Source organism: Dreissena polymorpha, chromosome 5 (assembly GCF_020536995.1).
Source record: "Dreissena polymorpha isolate Duluth1 chromosome 5, UMN_Dpol_1.0, whole genome shotgun sequence".
Classification (NCBI taxonomy): Eukaryota; Metazoa; Mollusca; class Bivalvia; order Myida; family Dreissenidae; genus Dreissena; species Dreissena polymorpha.
In genome coordinates, this window is record NC_068359.1 from 77,846,298 (window position 1) to 77,868,769 (window position 22,472).

The following is a 22,472-nucleotide window of genomic DNA, read 5'->3' on the forward strand; positions in this document are numbered from 1 at the left end:
TGACTATCGAATTAACGACGGACATCATATAATTAGTATGGATTAATGAAAATGTCACAGAACAAGTGTTTGAAAATTGGATTGCAGTCTACTTGCAAAGAAAAATACATCTAACAGTTACAGGATTATCGTTCGAAAATGCAAAATAAAAAAAATATGATTTGATTTATATGCAAGTGGATCTGTGTTTAATCATATTCATGTGCATATTCTGCTTTATTATGTTTGCCACTCTAAACAGTTTACTGTAACGGCATGTTAGTGAAATGGATATGTGAAGGTAAACTTATTTAATATATTGATGTCTCTTAGCTAATTACATCGACAACACTCAAGTATATATGTTTAAAGCGTTAATATATCCACAAACTGAAACTAACACCCTTAATTTATTTCCCCAAATCAAGTTTTCATGCTTATGTTAGTTGCAATAATACAACTCCCAGCTATTGACCCTCTGAGCTTTACGTATGTACTCATAAAAGTACTCAGAGCATTCAAGAAGAACTAATGCTTATGTTCAGTTTGCCTTTTTATGAATTTACTTTGCCATGCCGAGACTATGCACTAACCGGTCAAACACTTAAAATTGAGGCCTGTAAACATTTCAACTGGCCTGTGAATTGTTTCTCCTGGTAGGCAAGTCTGGCCTGTAAAATGTGACGGTCTTTCGCCATTTCTGAATTTTTCCATTAAAGGCTTTGGACTGTCTTTCTACACTCCTTCAATGCTTGTTGCATGCGTATTAAGCCCAATTTAAGGGAAAGGTTTAAGTTAAAAATAAAATAAACAGCTGTCTGGCTGTTAAATAATGACACATGCATTTGAGCAATTAACATCATATAATGAACACATATTTGACGTAATAACACACAAGCATGCATTTGATATTAATATATGCAAGAAACAGCAAACAAGATGATGTAAAGCTACATAGGGCTTCGTACACTGCAACAGTGCTTTAATAACAGTGTTTTAAATATTCATAGACTATTCATAGACTATTAGTGTATTAAAATTATAATTTCTCAAATAAAATAAAATAATTATTATTAATTATATAATTAACTACCTACCCACCTGTAAACTTTAGGGTCGGTGAAGGGAAAACCAACAATATTTTAATTGTGGCCTAATATAAACTTTATGAATCTTGAAACATAGAAAGATGGCAATATGGAGATTATGCACGTCATTTCATTGTGTTCCTACGTCAAGAATTTTGGTTGCTATGGCAAAAAAATAGACAAGAGATATTGCTGAAAATGGCAGAGTTTTACTTGGAGGGGAACTTATTGCTTGGCAATGGTCTTGTAATTCCAGGATCAGTGACCATTGGACAAGGTCTGCATTTTATAACGTTCTTGTTATGTCATGTTCAGTGACTACATAATTAGGTCGTAACTGTTACTTGTTATTCCAGACTCAATGACTACATAGTTAAGTTTAAATTGTGTATGTTACTTGTTATTTCAGTCTTAGAACAATAGGACAACGTCTGCATTTTGATTTATTCCATGCTCAGTTACAACTAGCATTTCAATATGTAGTATCGGCCCTCTTAATAAATACATACGAATTTTGGATGTGAGCGATTCCAAAAACACGCCTGTGTTATGTGTCAATCTATAGTTAAAGATGTATTCTTAGACATAACAACAAAAAATGCATTTAAATCGGAACTGATTTGACAAAATACTGGCTTGATTTAGCTCCCTGTAGTAATCAGTATCATGTAAAATGGTTCTTATAATATAGGCCCTTCTGATTGGTTGCTGACATGTGTTATGATCTTAGTATCTTAATTGAAAAATGAAACTCTTGCTCATGTTGTTCTTAAAATAGCTTTACATTTTATTAAAAAAATAAGCGGCATATAAAACATTTGATAAAGCTACTATTAGTCCATGTACAAACTAACATAATTTTGTGTTACGTAATTTAAAAATCATAGCATCACTCTGGAATAAACATGACCTACTTTCCAATTAATATTGGAAATCGTGAGAATGATTGTCGTAATAATCATGAATAACCATCAAATAAATAACAATTCTGAAAATTGAAAAACAAACATCAACTTTCCAGCCGTTCTTGATGTTAAAGTCATGATACTATGAGGCGGGCTGATACTATGAGAATAAAGGATCGGTCTTCATTGTGATTGTCTTTTTATTCCAGGCTCAGTAACCACAGGGTTAGGTCTTTATTGTATGTTACTGGTCTACATCGTTAATGTTTCTTGTTATTCCTTGCTCAGTGACAACTAGATCTGCTTCGTGATTTACTTGTTATTTCATGCTCAGTGACAACTAGGTCTGCTTCGTGATTTGCTTTTTTATTCAATGCTCAGTGGCAACAAGTTCTGCTTCGTGATTAACTTATTATTCCATGCTCAGTGACAACTATATATGCTTTTGATATACGTGTTATTTCATGCTCACTGACAACAAGATCTGCTATGTGATTTACTTGTTTTTCCATGCTCAATGACAACTAGATATGCTTTGCGATATACTTGTTATTCCATGCTCAATGACAACTAGATATGCTTTGTTATTTACTTGTTATTCCATGCTCAGTGAGAATTAGGTCTGCATTGCAATTTACTTGTTATTCCATGTTCAGTTACACCACGTATACATGGTGATTGACTTGTTATTCCATGCTCAGTGACAACTGGGTATACATGGTGATTGACTTGTTAATCCATGCTCAGTGACCACTAGGTTTTCATTGTGTTTGAGTTGTTAATCCAGTGAACACTATGTCTACAGTGTGTATGTTACTTTTTATTCTAGGCTCCGTTACCATGGGGACAGGTCTGCCTGCAGACTGCGCAGGCTGCTGGTGGAGGTACCTGTATTCGTCTGTAGTCCTCCTCCTTTGCCTGCTGGTTTGCATTGTTGGTGGATCTCTATTTGGCAAAACACAGGTTGTGATTGTCCTGGTAAGTGAGAAGTATATACATGTAACTATGTGCTACATCTTCCATGTAGCAGAATTGTGGTTTCACTGGTTACATAATAAATTGAAAACCTTAATTATGATTGTTCAGTAAGGTGAATGTAACTTGATGTGTGAGTAGAGGGAGTATTCAGATTATTTCATTTGACATGGTTCCCAGCATTGCTACTATGCATATTGCAATGTGCCGTTCCTTCTGGCTGTTTATTCTTTTGTTCATTAGTTTGAGGTCAACCCAAAATGACATGTTTTGTATCACATCAATAATGCTTACTACAAATCTTTGACACTTGCATGAATGTTGTCTGTGAACACTTTACACATTTACAAACTCTGGTCTCTTTTTTATCCTCGAATTGATCTACATTTTGACTTGGACTAATTCAGAGGGGCCACATTCCTGGTTTATCCAAAAATGATATGTTTCATCTGAAACCAATATTGCTTCCAACAAAGCTTTTATACAGATCCAGAAGCTCTAACGTTTAGTTTTTTGTGACTCCTCCATATAACCAAGCCCTTACCTTTTAAAGGAATTTCATGAAACAAGCTTGGCTTAAATGTTGAGATCATTAAAAAGATGTTCAAAGGTGTGAGTCAGTCATGATGGCTCAAATTTGAGGTCACACTTGAAGATTGAATACTATGGAATCACTTATTTTAGGGGATGTATAATATTTGCTCTTTTTGCACTACTGCCATACTGGGAAAATAGCCTAAGAGGACCACTGACTAAAGAACCAGTAAAATGCAGTATAATGCAATAAAAACTTTCCAATCTTACCAAGTGAGAATGAAATTCTTTTCAAAAGACATGCCAGTGAGTTCTGTTAATTCCAAACTTTTTCCAATAAATATTTTTAAAACATAAAGCACTTCAATCGCCTTTGTGTTACATGTGGGATGTCATACTTGGCTCGTTATTACTGTTTACAAATATGCATGTGCAGACATTCACAATTCGGTAGGCTTGTTATAGATTCAGCATTTTTTTGTTAGCAACAAAACATATTATCATAATTGCTTATTATAATTATCCGTCTCCAGAGTAGACCATGGTCATGGGGAGCTTTTGTGATTACCTTTGTGTATGTCCATTTTAAACATTTACCTCTATAACACCCTGGAGGCCACATTTATTGTACCATCTTCATAAAACAAGGTTACAAGGTCAATTAGGGAAAAAGCTTGTTAATCTCTAGAAGTCACATTTATAATCCAATGGTCATATACTTGCTCAGAACATTTATTCATATGATATCTGGGCTGAGTCGGAAAAATGATCTGGTCCATTGAAAAACATTTATTCTTGGTGGGGAGTTTTTCCTATATTAAAAACTTCTTTATTACTCTAGAAGTCACTTTGTTATTTAATCTGTATCAAACATGGTCAGAATATTAATTGTTATGAATTCTCGGTTTAGTAATAAAATTGTTCCCTTTGGTTGCAAGACAATGCCATAAGTTGGCGGGACAGCTTCCTTATATGGCTATAGTTAAACCTTAAACACACTCTAGAAGTCACATTTTCGGTCAAATTTTTATTACAATTGGTCACTTGCTCAGAAACTTGATAATAATGTTCTAATGACATTTCTTCAAGTTTGAAAATAGCTGCAGTACATTTAAAAACATGGTTTTCATGATGTGGTACAGTTTTCCTTATATGACTTTAATTAAACCGCTATTGGCAACTTCTATTCTTGTTGCCATTCTTCATGGAACCTTGTCTAAAGATTGGTCCCAATGAAATTTCAGCAGAACTTGAAACTGTGTCTACTAAGCTCTCAGGTGAGCACCTTATGGCCCATGACTCTCTTGTTTCATTTAGAGATGGGCTAAAGGCCTTTCTTAAACGCAGAACAAAAGCCCTGAGTCAAAGTTTTAAGTCAGTGTCCAATGTTTCTAAACACTATGGTCCAAGGGCAAAATCTGAAAAATAATTGTTACCACTCTTGGGCAAAATATATGACTCAGTCTAGTTGAAACGTGTTCATAATGCTTATCTTAACACTAATTTATCTTGTTTAAATTGGTTGCAAAATTAATTATTAAAATGATGTGATGTAAATTATGTGTCTTCGTCTGATTATGTGGACCCATGCCTTATAATCCTAATGTAAAACGACTGTTGCACATTAATTAAATAACCTGTTATAATGGGAATGTCCTATTGTTTTGGCAATACATGTTGGATTTGATTATATTTCCAAATTTACATAGCACAAATTAAAGACCATGTTTCTATGTTCACGACTTAAACTTCCCTAAAAAAATCCTCAAGTGTTACACACAAAGTGATAATATGACAGGAATACTGTGAAAATACACTGTTGAAATTGCAGCAAGATGTTACTATTGCCACTAAGTAACTAAAAGTAGATGTGGTAGTCTGTATTGAAAAACAAACTCTTTGACAAATGAGGCTACGGGGTACAGAACTCTCAAATGTAAAAGCTTAACTGGGGTCCTGCTTTAAGATTAAAAGGATCCTGACAAGAGATACAGCTTCCGTTTGGACTTCTTTGTTTTGTTCACCTGTGAACTACATTTAAGGACCCTCTTGTTTCTACTGTTCTCGATAATCTTTACTTAATACTGATGGTACTGTGCTAAAAACCAGTATGAGTATATTTATTCGTGTCTTTTATTAAAATGTTGACGAAATGACTTTTAAGACAGAATGATAATATCTTTATATTTTCAATTTCTTTCAGATAACAATTGTATGCACATTATCTGCGTACATCAGTGTGTTTGCCAAGAGCAAGGTGATTAATATTGGCATTCCAAAAGACAACCATCGGTTTCCCAATAACACCAATCTGACGTTTCAGTATACTGGACTGTCAGCACATACATTCCATGAAAATACTTTGGGTATGTTGAGTGCTCCATTAGTTACACATTTCATTTAGCTGTTAACTTTTAAAACATGCACATCATTGGTTTGGACTTCTGTTATATCCTCTATCCATCATGCCTGTTTGCGTGTCTTTCCATCCGTCATTTCCCATTTCCCTTTGAACACTATAGAGATCATATTAATTATCCAATCTTCATAAAACTAAAGATGTCTCAGTCTTGTTCAAACCTGTGTCACTTTAGTTTTAAAGCTGGCTCACTTATTGAAATAAAGGAAAAATATAATGAGCACTCATGAGACGAAATTTGTATTGCCCCATCTTCATGAAACTTGGTCCAAACATTATCTCAATACTATCTCAGCCAACTTAAAAACTGGCTCACATGGGATAAAAAATAGGTAACTCGGTCAAACAAACCAAACATTGTGCGACAATTATCTTTGGGAACAATTATTGCCTAATCTTCATTCATATTTGTCACAATATTTGTTCCAATTATGTTATGATGAATTTGAAAAGTGGTCAAAAGGGTTCAAAAACAAGGTCACTAGGTCTAATTAAAGAAAAAGCTTCCGAACACGAAGAGAGGCCAAATTTATTTCCCCATCTTCATAAAAGATGTGAAATTATGTTAACTCATGATTTCTTGGACAAGTGGGAAGCTGCTTCAAAAACTTGGACACTAAGTCTAATTAATGATTAGGCTCGTGAACATTATAGAAGTCACATTTGTATGGGAAATCGTCATGAATGTTGCTCTGAACATTCCATCTAATGTTTTTCTCAGACAATTGAGATATGGTTACTTTGAATTTTTTTATTTATGAACAACACGTCAATTTAACATTGGCTTCTTACATATTTGTTTACGCACAATATCTAGAGAGAGCTTCAACACAGGTTTATTCAATTGTATATACTTTATAAACTGTGTTGTGTAAAAAAGGGCCACAGGTTTTTGTTACATAAAATTCTTATCTCCATAAATAACATCAATCACATGATCTACTATCATCACATTAGTATGGTGGCTCTTTTGATGGAAGGTTAACCGGGAAAGGAAAGGGTTCTAAATTCTAAGGTTATTCAGAAAAGGAAAGGGTTCTCAATTCTGAGGTCAATCAGTAAAGGAAAGGGTTCTCAATTCTGAGGTAAATCGGGAAAGGAAATAGTTCTCAATTCTGAGGTCAATCAGGAAAGGAAAGGTTTCTCAATTTTGAGGTCAATCAGAAAAGGAAAGGGTTCTCAATTCTGAGGTTAATCAGGAAAGGAAAGGGTTCTCAATTCTGAGGTTAATCGGGAAAGGAAAGGGTTCTAAATTCTGAGGTCAATCAGGAAAGGAAAGGGTTCTCAATTCTGAGGTCAATCAGGAAAGGAAAAGGTTCTCAATTCTGAGGTCAATCAGGAAAGGAAAGGGTTCTCAATTCTGAGGTTAATCGGGAAAGGAAAGGGTTCTAAATTATGAGGTTAATCAGGAAAGGAAAGGGTTCTCAATTCTGAGGTCAATCAGGAAAGGAAAGGGTTCTCAATTCTGAGGTCAATCAGGAAAGGAAAGGGTTCTCAATTCTGAGGTCAATCGGGAAAGGAAAGGGTTCTCAATTCTGAGGTCAATCAGGAAAAGAAAGGGTTCTCAATTCTGAGGTCAATCAGGAAAGGAAAGGGTTCTCAATTCTGAGGTTAATCAGGAAAGGAAAGGGTTCTCAATCTTGAAGTCAACCAATCAGATGTTAAGATAATGTGGTTTGCAAAATATTTACCATTTCCACTCAATATCTTAAGAATTATTTAACCTAGTATCATAACTTGATTCATAAGTGTGCTTGTTATACTCCCACAAACCAAGTTTGGAAAGGGGTATATGGTAATCACTATCAGTCATTGAGTTTGTCTAAATATAATATGCTAAGTTTGTAGAGAAAACTTATTTCTCAATTCTCAATAAAAATTAACTCAGAACATGGTTTGTACATGTGCTAGACACTTTTTAGTTCGATATGATAAACACATTCTTAAATTGTGTCCTTGAACCTAGCTATTTTTCTGACAAGAGCATAAACTGTTCTAAGTTTGTACATGCAATTATCCATTTATTCCTGACTTAATCTGCCCTGGAACTTTGTCATGTTGGAAGTTTCTCAATTTTTTTATTGAAACTTGAAGTATGTCGTTCCATAAAGTCTAGATTTATAAGACATGTTTTTCACTTGAAAGGTTCAACTTCTTTCTTAATTATAGGCCCTTTTCTAGGTCATAGGCAGGTGGGCTTTGCCAATGACCAAGTGATGATTGGGTATAAATATCCCTCGCCAAAGGAAGAGAAATAAAGTTTTGGAGTTGTTCGTCAGTCCATCTGTCCGTCTGTCCTTCTGTCTGTATACCTGTCAGAAACAAACTGTGTATGGCTATATCTCAGACACTATATAAGATTTCAACATGAAAGTTCATGGGTGTATAGATATCAATGCTGAGAAGTGCAAACCACAAGAACCATCACCCTTCACTTTACTTAATATAAGTTATTACCTTTTGTTGTTACAGTACGAGGTAAATTTTTATTCAGGGCTATATCACAGATACAATACAAATTTTAACATAAAACTTCATGGGTTTATAGATATCAATTAGGAGATGTGCCATGCACAAGAACTATAAAACCTCACTTTTTCAAATACAATTTATATTTCCTTTGTTGTTGTCGTATGATGTAATTTGTCAGGGATACTATTCAAGATTTCAATGGAAACTTCGTGAGTGTGTAGATAACAGTGAAAAGAATTGAAATGCTAAGTGCTTTTCTGAGAAAAGGCGAAACACTTTTCATTTTCTTTTAGTTCTGCACCCATCAATAAACACAATTATTATTCATATGTGAGGTATCAATTAAATGAATTTGCATGTTCACTTTGTAACTTTGCTCTAGACACATATTGATTTAGAGATTAAAATCAAATTCAAGATTACAGATGTGTGCAGTATTAAAACATTTCACATATTGATGACAAGTTGTGCATGAGGAAAGATGTATTCAAATATTCCCCTTCTGGTTTGTTCATTTTATGTACTAGTTAGCAATAGTTGTAACAGTTGATGTCCTCTTATCTTTTCAGTTTCTATTTTTTATGTTGTAACTCTTGTTAAACAATACAATACTTTGTTTTGATCATTAACATTGCTACACAACTGTGCCTTAAACCTGTAAACAGAAGAAAAAACGTGTTCATGTTGATTTTCAGATTCATACACAAATTATGAGGGCAAGAAAGTGCCATCATTTCAAGAGGATTATTCCACTAACAATCAGATGAACTTTACTGCCATGTTTGCCATCCTCTTCAGTAGCGTTACTGGCATCATGAATGGGGCAAATATGTCTGGTTGGTAACATGCTGCGAATATACATATCTATCAGTTGTAAAAGGCAAACCTTTTCTGTAAGGTTACAGGCGTTATGACAATGCACACGTTTATGTTGTTAATGTGTCCTGTAAGGATATGGCTTTTTGAAAATGCACATGTTCATTATCTGGGTGGCACAAACTTTTTTGTTTGGAACAGGTTATTTACATGTACATTTCGTCAATGCAATAAAAATATCTCTTAGAAAACAGGCTTTGTGAAAATAGACATATACTGTTTGTGGGTTGGACATAGATGTCTTGATTGTTTTAGGCTTAATGAAACTGTGCAAGTCATATTGTGGATGGGGAACATGTTTAGTAAGTAACATGCTTTTTGAAAATGTGCATGTGCATCATGTGGATGGAACAAAGTTTCTTGTAAGTAACACGCTTTTTCAAAATGTGCATCGAATGGGTGGAGAAGCAGACTTAGTAACAATTTACATGTACATCATGTTCAATGGGCTGGATTGTAGCAGGATTAAAGGGGCCTTTCACGTTTTGCTTAATTGACAAAATAAAAAACAGTTGCTTCAGATTCTCAAATTTTCGTTTTAGTTATGATATTTGTGAGGAAACAGTAATATTGAACATTTACTATGCCCTAAAATAGCCATTATATGCATCTTTTGACAATTTTAAAACCTGAAAATTATATAGCGTTGCAACGCGAAACGATTTAATAATTTGGAGAGCTTTGTTGTAGGCGTTATATTTTGTGAAACTATAAGGATTGCTTATATAAAGTATACAATACATGTATCATTGTATGAGCACGGATGGCCGAGAGGTCTAAGTGGTAGACTTTTACTTCAGGAGTCAGTAGTTCAAGCCCTGTTGGGGGTTACTTTTTTTGGGGGGGGGTATTCTAGATTTGTTACTGGAGATTTTTTTATCCAATGTTTTTACATTTATCAATATCAAGCATTTAATGACAAGCTTCAATACATGCCAAAATCTGTGAAAAGGCCCCTTTAATAAACATGTACAATTTGTTGTTGGAACAGACTTGTATAGTAAGTAGTAAGCTATGAAAAATTGTGTGCACATCATGTGTCTGGTTGGATCACAAATGTACATCTTTTGGGTGGGGCAAACATGCATGAAAGCTCATTGGCCCTCTGAAATGTACATCACGTGGGTTGAGAAAATAGTCTTATACATAACAGACTTTACAAAAAATAGACAGTACATCATGTTGTATTGGGAAACATGTTTGGTAGGTAACAGACACTGTGATCTTGTACACTTACATCTTGTGAATGAGGCAAGTATGCCTGGTAGGTAATAGGCTGAGTGAAAATAAACTCTTTGATCTAGTGTATTAGGAGAACATGTCTAGTAGGTGGCAGACTAAGAAAATGTACATGTTAGTCTTGTGGGTAAGAAAAGCATGATTGGTTGGTAGCAGACTGTTAAAATATACATGTACATTGTGTTTAAGGAGCCAGCATGACTGGAAAGAGGCAGACTGTACAACTATACTGGTACATTGTGTTTGTGAGGCAAACATTACTTGTAGGTCGCAGACTGGTAGGTGAAAACTGTGAAACTTGTACAATGTGTATCTTGGGCAAACATGACTTGTAGGCGGCATACTTTGAATGTGTATGTGTACATCCTGTGGGTTTGGCAAACTATGTCGAGTAGCTAAAAACTCAATGGTAATAGCAAACACCTTTGCTGTACTAGTTGCTCTCCCTTTCATATTGCAGGGGAGCTTAAGGACCCCAGCAAGTCAATCCCTAAAGGGACACTTGGTGCTATCTTCTTCACCTTCACCACATACATGATCTTGTTCATCCTGATAGGGGGCTCCTGCTCAAGGTCAGTGCCACACAAGTCTGCTGTTTGTAGGTTACACTTTCTCAATTTGTATTAAGGTTGTATGTATATCAGTAAAAAAAACAGTTTTATTAGCTTACCTTTGCACAACGTTCTCAAAGGTGAGATTTTGTGATCACCTTTTGTCTTTCGTCAAACGTCAATATTTGCATGGTTAACACTCTAGAGGCCAGATAGTACAGTCCCTGTGCATCTCCCGTGTGCAAAAAAAAGAGTGTAAGCTGATATTTATATCATGTTTTAGGCATTCTATACATAGATGGTGACGTCACTACGTTATTAAAAGAAGTGTTACCCACAATTCCTTTCGCGTTAGTACACAGGTCAGTAAGACCGGTGTGTACACAATGATGTTTTAGGTAAATTCCTGAAGTGTCAGAAAATTTTGGCTGGACGTGCCGCGTGATGGTACGTTTTTGTAATCCAAGATGGCGTTTAAGATGGCCGCCAAAAATGATAAAAAATTCAATTATCTGTTTTTCAGTCTGAATTTTCTGAAATTGAAGTAGATTCTTATTTTTCTTGAATAAACAAAGAGAAACATGTTTTTTTCGCAAAATATGTCACTTTCTGCCAAAAATTTTCACAAATATTTAAATACAAATAAAAAAAAAGAATCAAAAAATGGCGAAAAAAGGCATAAAAATTGAAAGTGAGTGCAAACTTTTATTTCTGTTGATTTTAATTTTGTAAATTATTTCAACTTTATAGCTGTATAGTGAACGGTCATCAATATTCCTTAAATTGGTGCTATTTTCATCTTAAACGGACACGGCGTTGTTGTTTTATTCCCATTAAAAGGTGGGTGGTGTAAATCAGAATTCAACAAAAAATTACATAACTGTAGTAGGGTCAAACTATAAAAAAAATATCTTCAACCACCAAAAAGTTGCTACAAAAGGTATTTTAACTGATACTGGTAGGGTAGAAGGTCCTAAAACACATATCAAAAGTTTACCACAATCGGACTTCCGGAAATATGTTTTTTACAAGATGGCCGCAAAAATGGCCGCCAAGACCTAACTATGAAACTATACGATCAAATTTGATGCATTTGGTGTCTATACATAGGTTTCAAGGGACAAAGAACACATTAATATCATCAGATATTGTTAAAGTTTACAATAGTACACGCAAATCCAACATGGCGTCCAAAATGGCCGCCAAGATGGCCGCCAAAACCTTAATGATCAAAACTATGTAAATATCCACTCATATTTGATTATTTTGGTAGATATGCGTAGGTTTCAAGGGTCAAAGAACACATAAAGATCATCAGATTCTTCTTCATTGTTTTTTATCGAGTGCACCGGGATTGTCTCCCATATGGTCATCGCCCCCAGAAAAAAGTGTTAGTTGGTTACGGGGGATAGTGCAAGATACAGAAGACACCCCGTTCCAGAGGTGACCCTGGGTCTTTTTGTGCCAAGTGTATAGCACCTAGTACACTGCACCTCGGTTTAACGTCTCATGCGAAAGACGAGTTAGTAGGATAGGTGCAGCGGGGGATCGAACCAGCGATCTCTGGATTGTGAAGCCAGTGTGTTACCACTATACCACGGATCCGCTACTAGATCATCAGACATTGTATAAGTTTATTATATTACACCCAAATCTAAAATGGCGTCCAAAATTGCCGCCAAGATGGCCACCAAAACCTATAAATGATCATAACTATGTAACTATCCACTCAAATTTGATGAATTTGGTGTCTACACATAGGTTTCAAGGGGCAAAGAACACAATAAGATCATCAGACATTGTTTAAGATTACATAAGTGCACACAAATCCAAAACGGTGTCTAAAATGGCCACCAAGATGGCCGCAAAAACCTATAAATGATCATAACTATGTAAATATCCACTCAAATTTTACTATTTTGGTGTCTATAAAGAGGTTTCAAGGGGCATCACGACTGTTAGACATAGTTTAAGTTTATTATGTTACACTGAAATCTCACATTGTGTCAAACGACACAATACGAAGGACCGCAAGTCCATTAGTTTGGACTTGCCCGATTTCTTGATTTTGATATGAGAATCGATATTTTTCAGCTTCAGTCAACACTGAATTGGCAGGGAATGATGCGTATCTTGCATCAGCAACCCCAGTACCATGGGATGTTGTCATTCAAATTCTTGCATATGATTTATACGTAAAATTGGGAGAAAGCGTGCATCCTGTCAACATTAGCCTTAGTTTGCAACCTTGCCATAATCTTCACACCATTGTAACGTTTGAACAACACTGGTATTTGAAGGCTGCCAAAATCATGATTGATGCGCCACAAATTAGTTAAAAAATGTTGTTCGGAATTTGGGATGTTTCATAAACGTATGAAATTGCGGGGGGAGAGGGAGGATCCTTAATCGAAGAAATTGCTCTCAAAACATACTTGAGATTGTCTATGGAAAAAATGGAATCTTGCACATTGTGACATCGTCTTGTTGCAAAGTGCATACACAGCCAGCTTGCAGCCGAAATGACCCAGGAAGATCCAGACATTCAGACACTGCTGGATAATGCCAGGGGCGTAGATAACCTCCAAACATTGGGGCGGTGGTCCAGTTTCTGTACTGGGAACATTAAAGGGGTTCGTTTGAGAGGGTTGTCTCCCGTGGTTCCAAAAAAATTAACCATTGCAATTAATATGGTGCATTTAGGAGGATATTTTATATTGATATAAACGCTGGATTTTTGTCTCACTCACAGTTTGTCATGAAATCAGTTTGTCCGATGCCGCCGACGACGACCCAGAAATCTCAACAAGTTTCCCTCATCGTCCTTATGCCCACGTAGCGCGATGCCCAGGCGTGCGAGGAACCGTATGTTGCGTAGAATTGGAAGCAGCTGCTTCCGGTTGTCGGCCTTCTCCTTAGCTTGCCCCGCTGAGAGCGTCTCTCTCACGTCACACGTAGTGGAGAGAAGCGTCTCCAGTCGCTCGACCGCCTTCTTGTGGCACTCGCTACCGTCGTGCTTCCGGAACTTCACGGGACCCTCTTTTAAGTTGGAGAAGCCGTCACTTTTGAAGCTGCCGTCCACCTTCGTAATACTATTATACATTCCCCATTGTATTTGAGCCATGTGAACGAATCAAACCAACTAGATTTTAATGAACGCTGTTTTGGATTTTTTGAATGTACGCTAAGGAAAAGCAAAATGTCGAGGCTGATAATGATTACTCATTTTGAACATTAAGCAATTACATTATATGATATTGTTTTAATGATTTCTAATAAAAACATAACTGTGATACTTAGAGAACAAACATATTTTCAATCAAATTAATGTTTTTCGCGCGTATATTTACTCAAAATTGTTTTAAGTAGCAGTTACCTTTAAATTAAAGCGATCAATTAAAATTAAAACAATAGCCTGTCCTTAATCAAAATACCGACAGTGCAATCACGGAAAAGAACAATAAAACAATTAACGCAATTACATTTATCCGGGCCTTTGGTTTTTGACACCTAACAAGGGATATTGGCACATCACTATTGGCAACCTCGAAGCAGACGGAGAGGGGACACATGGATTTTGCACTGACGACGCGTGATTACAAAAATACTGGTTTTGGGGCGGCGAATTTTGGAGATTTTACATTTTATTTATATAACGACGACTAGCCGGAATATTAGGGCGGCGGCAGCCGCCCCTGCCACCCCTGCCGCAACCATTACCAACGCCCCTTACCTTGCATGCCAAGGATTTGTACTCTTCCCTTCTTAGGGGCAAAACGACGCCAGCAGATGATAAATGTTATGCGATTTTGATCAAACTCGAGTGCTGGGCTGGGCTAGGACGTGATTTTGTCATTGAACAAACATTGATGATTTTTTTATAGAGCACATGTGGTCTAACTCGAAGCAGTGGAATGGCCGAGCAAATGCAATCCCCTTGGACCCTATCTGCAACATCCGAGCACAGCAGTGCAATGCAGGATTTCACAAACCTGACCTGTACTAAAAGTCCACAACACAAAGACTCAACTGATGCGCGCATCAAAGGGGATTCTTCTGATCTAGAGAAAATGCAGACACAGATTACAACCTTCTCACCATACACAGCTTACCCTTCTCTGAGAAACATGGTCAGTGAGATAGTGGCTGGGTCACATGTGAATGTTCATGCAATTAAGGTGGTTAGAAAAACGACCATACGATTTTTTTCCGATCTTCATGAAACTTGGTCAGGAGATTTGTCCCTATGACACCTTGGACGAGTTCGAAAATCGTTCTGGTTTAAAGAAAAACATGACTACCAGGGGACAGGGCATTTGTTCCTTATATGGCTATTGTAAAACCTTGTTAACACTCTAGAGGCCACATTTATTGTCCGATCTTTACGAAACTTGGTCAGAAGATTTGTCTTAATGATATCTTGGACGATTTAAAAAAATGTTTCAAGTTGGTTGTAAAAAATTGGCTTCGAGGGGGCGGGGTAATTTTCCGTATCTGGCTATATCTGGCTTTAGTAAAACATTGTTAACACTCTAGAGGCTACATTTATTGTCGGATTTTTATTAAACTTGGTCAGAGGATTTGTCCCAATGATATATTTTACGAATTCGAAAATAAAATGGTTCCGATTGGTTGAAAAACAGGGCAGCCAGGGGGTGGGTCATTTTTCCTTATATGGCTTTTATAAAACCAGGCTAACACTCTTAAGTAACATTTATAGTTAAATCTACATGAAACTCCATCAGAACATTTGTTCTAACGATATCTTGGATGAGTTCGAAAATTGTTCCAGTCTGTTAAAACATGGCGACCAGGGGTAGGTTCATTTTTCCTTATATGGCTATAGCAAAACCTTCTTAACACTCTAAAGGCCACATTTATTGTTCGAACTTCATGCAACTTGATCAGAATATTTATCCTAATGATATCTTTTCCGAGTTTGAAAATGGTTCTGGTTGGTTGAAAAACATGGCCGCCAGGGAGGCTGGGCTTTTTTTCCTTATATGGCTATAGAAAACCGTGTAAACACTCTAGAAGACACATTTATTTTCCAATCTTCATCAAACTATTCAGATCATTTGTTTTAATTATATCTTGGATGATTTCGAAACTAGATACGTTTTGTTGAAAAATATGGCCGCCAGGGGGCGGGGCATTTATCCTAATATGGCTATGGTTAATCCGTGTTAAAACTCAAAAAGTCACATCTATAGTTGGTCAGTACATTTGTTCTAATGATATCTTGAGGTGCACAGAACAAGTCAGTTCCTTTGTATCTCAGATTAGCGACTTTTGGCCTTTGAGGTGTTCTTGTTTAAATCTTTATTAAATGTTTGCGTAACTGCAGTCAAAAAGAGTGCTATATAATAATTGAAGGTTTCTTGTTCCATGTCCACTTACCCATACTCAGAATCTACAATAAAACATTGATTAAGACTCACATTCCAAAAAAGTCTGACTAAATTTGGAATAATTCCATTGATGTACCCCTTGATACAAATATACTGACTGTCTGTTTTACGTACATGTAGACACACATTTGTTCTTGTAATACCGATTTGCTTGGACAAGTGAATTTATTTATTTCATATAGTGGTCAAAACCAGTTGATGTTTTCTATGCTTGTAAAACAAGTTAATGTATTGGTCACTACCACATCCACGCAAAAAATACGCAATATAGCAACAACAGCAACAATGCTTTAAACAAAATATTTGTTTAAAACAATCAATGACAAAAATTAAACGTACTTAATTGATAAGTTGGAACCAAAAAAAACAACATTTTGTCTAAAATTTCCTTACTTGCACAGAATACCTATATGTCATTTTATTGGCCAGGTCACATGCTGTAAAATTATTATTTTTTCATTGTATACACACCGGTCTTACTGACCTGTGTACTAACGCGAAAGGAATTGTGGGTAGCACTTCTTTTACGAGTGAAAAGTGAAAGCTAAAGAAGGTCAGGTAATTGTGCTTCTGTTAATCACTATCAGTCTTAATGGAGATTCAAAATCACATTTAAACATCATTAAATAACATCTCTTTAAACAACATTCCGTTTTAAACACACAACAAAAGACGATTTTTCTTTCATCATTAACATTTTCATTCCTACGCGTCTATGTATAGAATGATTATTTCTTTGACGCTGTTGAAAGAATTGTATTCGGTAAGATAAACTCGTTCCATGGCTCTGTACTGACACTGTGGAGTATTATAAATTGCAGAGGAGTAAAGATCCACTATATCGCATTCCATGATGTCGAAATATCCTATATATAGCGAGTCATCCATTGAACCCATATGTTGTACTTTAATTTCTGTATAATCCGACATTCATAACTAAATCCAGATTTGTATCCTTGATTGAACATCACATTCACACTTATGTAGTGGCAATGACATCACTTGATTAACTGTTTCACATGATTGCGCGTGTCACTTTTGACAACATTCCTAAATGCGTTTGTTTTACCAATCAAGCAGAATTCACGCCGTCAATATAAAAGTGTATACACCAACTCTTCATTTAACAAATCAAAACTGATCAATACAGAATAATACAACAACTATATTATTTCTTTTTGGGCATACTCATTTAATTTTTTTATTATACCAAGGTATAACATATGGATATAACACAAAATGAGATAACATACATGTAGGTAAATAAAATGTTTTGAGATTGCCAAACTAAGCTTATGCCCACAAATATATAAATGAATGACCTTTAACGTTACGCGATCGCAATCAGTGAATCACGCGGATCGCAATATAACATAACAGCAGTGCTCAGGATAGTAAATTAATATAGGTCTCAAGCTAGGCTCCTACTGAATATTAATTTTCTGACCCTTATTACAGTAAGAAGCAGTGTAACTATCAGTGTTAACTTGTTGCTGAGAGAGTGCTGTGTGTCAGGGACCTGTATATCATGAAGAGAGTGCTATGTGTCACCGACATGTTGATCAATGAGAGAGTGCCGTGTTTCAAGGAAATGTTGATAAATGAGAGAGTGCTGTGTTTCACGGTCCTGTTGATGAATGAGAGAGTGCTGTGTTTCAGGGACCTGTTGATCATTGAGAGAGTGCTGTGTTTCATGGAAATGTTGATCAATGAGAGAGTGCTGTGTTTCAAGGACATGTTGATCAATGAGAGAGTGCTGTGTCTCAGGGAAATGTTGATCAATGAGAGAGTGTTGTGTGTCAGGGACCTGTTGATCATTGAGAGAGTGCTGTATTTCAGGGACCTGTTGATCATTGAGAGAGTGATGTGTCTCAGGGAAATGTTAATGAGAGAGTGTTGAGTTTCAGTGTCTTGTTGATCAATGAGAAGGTGCTATGTGTCAGGGACCTGTTTATCAATGAGAGAGTGCTGTGTGGCAAGGACTGTTTATTAATGATTAATGAGAGAGCTGTGTTTCAGGGCCCTGTTGATCAATGAAAGAGTGTTGTGTATCAGGGGCCTGTTGATCGATGAAAGAGTGTTGTGTTTCAGGGACCTGTTAATCAATGAAAGAAAGCTGTTTTCAGGGCCCTGTAGATCAATAAAAGAGTGCTGTGTGTTAGGGACCTGTTGATCAATGAAAGAGCGCTGTGTTTCAGGGACCTGTTGATCAATGAAAGAGTGCTGTGTGTCAGGGACCTGCTGATCAATGAGAGAATGCTGTGTTTCATCGACCTGTTGATCATTGAGAGAGTGCTGTGTGTCAGAGACCTGTTGATCAATGAGAGAGTGCTGTGTTTCATCGACCTGTTGATCAATGAGAGAGTGCTGTGTGGCAGAGACCTGTTGATCAATGAGATATTGCAGTGGTTCATCGACCTGTTGATCATTGAGGGAGTGCTGTGTTTCAGGGACCTGTTGATTAATGAGAGAGTACTGTGTGTCAAGGACCTGTTTACCAATGAGAGACTGCTATGTTTCAGGGACCTGCTGATCAATAACTACCTTTTCCTGCAGGACATCAACCTCTGGAATGGCATGGTACTCATTGGCATATTTGCAACCACCCTCTCTGCTGCCCTGGGCAACCTGATTGGAGGCTCTCGCATCCTAGAGGCACTGGCCAATGACCAGCTCTTTGGTATGTTCTGTTCATGAAGTTCATCTAGTTCACATACCCTTCCACAATCGGAATTGGTGCTTATGGTAATTGCTCTGTATGTATTGATTTGTTGGGTAGAGGATAGTTTTGTCTATCATGATTTGATTAAAATATAAGTGTTAAGCAACAGTGTGTCAGACTAAGTTATAATGTCGATCGTAAGGGAATAGAGGACATCAATGTTTAGGTTATTACATGAAAAAATTGAGGTAAAAGTTAAAACCCATATATATATATATATATATATATATATATATATATATCATCCCTGAAGTAGAATTTCAAGAACACTATCGGAATATTGGACACTGTATTCTTTTATGATTGGAAACAATATGGCTTATACATGATGCTTACAATAAAAAATAAGGCATTCAATTCTCTGACATGGTGTGCAAAACAAACCAGTTGCAGCAAGGGTAATTTCCCATTTATTGATGCTTCCAATATATACATTAAAGCATACAGTTTTCTTACATGAGGTTACAAAAATCAGTTGGAGCAAGGGTCATTACCCAATTATTTCTTACTGGGGGCAAATACAATGATTTAACATTAATTGAAGGAGGCATACACATATCTTTTTTAAGTTTTTGTGGAAACTTAACTTACTTCAAAGAATGATAGTAGTTATGAGCAGGATATTATGATAGTACCTATCGCAAACTTTGATTTAGACTTAATCTTGATAGTTGTCTGTTCTCTGTTTCCAGGGCGTATCTTGAATCCAGCTACCAAAACTACTAAGGGAGGTAATCCTTACATGGCAGTGCTGATCACATGGTTTTTGGTGCAGGTATGGTATTATTATATAAACATTTAACGCTTATCATATGTATTGCAACATTTATAGGGATAGAAACTAAAGTTGTCAGGTTGGTTGTCAGGATGGTCAAGGACAGCCAATGTTTTTTTAACTGCCTGTATTGGCAAGGACAAGCTATGTAATGGAACGTATTGGCAAGGACTGGTTATGGTATTTCCATGGAACATATTGGCAATAACAGGATATAGTATTTTAATGGAACATATTGGCAAGGGTAGGTTATGGTATTTCAATAGAACATATTGGCAAAGACAGATTATGGCATTTAAATGGAACATATTGGCAAGGACTTGTTATGGTATTGCAATTAAACATATTGGCAAGGACTGGTTCATATAGTGTTTAGAACTTGATAAGCAAAGTATTTCATGTACAGCTACTTGATTGGTACATGCTACTTGATTGGTACATAAATATAATGGTGGTACATTCAACATAAATTCATATACAAATCTTACAACGAAAAACAAACGTGTACCATAAATACTAAATTTATGTTGAATATAAGTTTGTATTATCATTTATCAGAATTGAATGTTAAATGTGCATTAGTTTCCTGTCTCACATGCTTGTTTACCCTGACAGCTGGTGATGCTGGTTGGTTCACTGAATATCATAGCCCAGCCCACCACTGTTTTCTTCCTGCTGGCTTATGCCTCTGTGAATCTTGCCTGTGCAGCACTAGACTTGGCGTCAGCACCAAATTTCAGGTACAATAAGATGTTATCAACAAATAAAATATTGTATGCCCGTGTAAATGTAATTATTTTGTAAACCAGGAACTGTTCCATAAGTATCTATGCTAAAGCTGGTTTTATCCAGCTACTTGTGAGATGTTTGTTGTTACTTCTGAAGGATGTGCAACTAAAAACTGTTATGGTGTTGTGTTGTGGTGCAGGCCCACATTCCGTTTCTACAGCTGGCACTTGTCACTGGTGGGCCTGGTTGGCTGCCTGATTATGTGCTTCTTGATCAGCGTGGTCTACTCATCCGTGACAATCATCTTCATGCTGATAATGATAATCGGGTTGCACTTCCGTGCCCTGCCATTCCAGTGGGGCTCCATCAGCCAGGCCCTTATCTTCCACCAGGTATGTAGGACTCCATCGGTCAGAGCCTAAACTTCCAACAGGTATGTAGGGTTCTATCAGCAATTCCCTTATCTTCCACCAGGTATGTAAGGCTCCATCAGCCAGGCCCTTATCTTCCACAAGGTATGTAGGGCTCCATCAGTCGTGCCCTTATTTTCCACCGGGTAATTAGGGCTCCATCAGCCAGGCCCTTATCCATCAGGTATGTAGGGCTACATCAGCCAGGCACTTATCTTTCATCAGGTAAGTAGAGCTCCATCAGTCAGGCCCTTATCTGCCACCAGGTATGAAGGGCTCTATCAGAAAGACCCTTATTTTCCACCAGGTATATAGGGTTGCATCGGCCAGGCCTTTATCTTCCATCAGATATGTAGGGCTCCATCAGTCAGGCCCTTATCTTCCATCAGGTATGTAGGGCTCCCTCAGTCAGACCCTTATCTTCCACCATGTATATAAGGATCAATCAGTCAGGCCCTTATTTTCAATCCTGTATGAAGGAATCTATCAGCTCGGCCCTTATCTTCCATCAAGTATGTAGGGCTCTGTCAGTCCGGCCCTTAACTTGCACCAGGTATGTGGGGCTTCATCAGTTAGGCCCTTATCTTCCACCAGGTATGTGGGGCTCAATCAGCCAGGCCCTTATTTTCCACCAGGTATGTGGGGCTCAATCAGCCAGGCCCCTATCCTCCACCAGGTATGTTGGGCTCAATCAGCCAGGCCCTTATTCTCCACTGGGTGTGTAGTGCTCAATCAGCCAGCCACTTATCTTCCACTAGGTATGCGGGGTTCCATCAGCCAAGCCCTTATCTTCCATCAGGCATGTAGGGCTCCATCAGTCAGACCCTTATGTTCCATCAGTTATGTAGGGCTCCATCAGACAGGCCCTTATCTTCCACCGGGTAATTAGGGCTCCATCAACCAGGACCTTATCTTCGATCAGGTATGTAGGGCTACATCAGCCAGGCTCTTATATTCCATCAGGTTTTTGAGGTTCCATCAGCTAAGCCCTTATCTTTTATCAGGTGTATAGGGCTCTATTAGCCAGGCCCTTATCTGCAATCAGGTATGTAAGGCTCGCTCAGTCAGGCCCTTATCTTCCATCAGGAATGTGGTGCCCCATCAGTCAGGACCTTATCTGCCATCAAGTATGTAGGGCTCCATCAGCCAGGCCTTTATCTTCCACCATGTATGTAGGGAACCATCAGTTGGGTCCTTGTTTTCCACCCCGTATGTAGGGCTCCATCAGTCAGGCCCTTATCTGCCCCCAGGTATGAGGGAACTCAATCAGTAAAACCCTTACTTTCCACCAGGTATGTGGGTTTCATCAGTCAGGCTCTTATCTTCCACCAGGTTTGTAGGGTTCCATCAGTCAGGCCCTTATCTTCCATCAGGTATGTGGAGTTTC

The 22,472-nt window shown here is 37.2% G+C and overlaps 1 protein-coding gene across 10 annotated transcripts in view; it reads left to right on the forward strand.

The window, feature by feature from the left end:
- Window positions 1-22,472, forward strand: part of LOC127881752 (solute carrier family 12 member 9-like) — a 34,234-nt gene that overhangs the window by 6,071 nt on the left and 5,691 nt on the right. For all 10 annotated transcript variants that reach the window (XM_052429842.1, XM_052429846.1, XM_052429845.1 and 7 more), the window contains 8 exons: window positions 2,802-2,950; window positions 5,685-5,847; window positions 9,068-9,208; window positions 10,948-11,059; window positions 18,972-19,129; window positions 19,864-19,946; window positions 20,562-20,686; window positions 20,875-21,067. In XM_052429842.1, coding sequence (XP_052285802.1) covers window positions 2,802-2,950; window positions 5,685-5,847; window positions 9,068-9,208; window positions 10,948-11,059; window positions 18,972-19,129; window positions 19,864-19,946; window positions 20,562-20,686; window positions 20,875-21,067 — 1,124 coding nt within the window. The remainder of the gene's footprint in view (window positions 1-2,801; window positions 2,951-5,684; window positions 5,848-9,067; window positions 9,209-10,947; window positions 11,060-18,971; window positions 19,130-19,863; window positions 19,947-20,561; window positions 20,687-20,874; window positions 21,068-22,472) is intronic.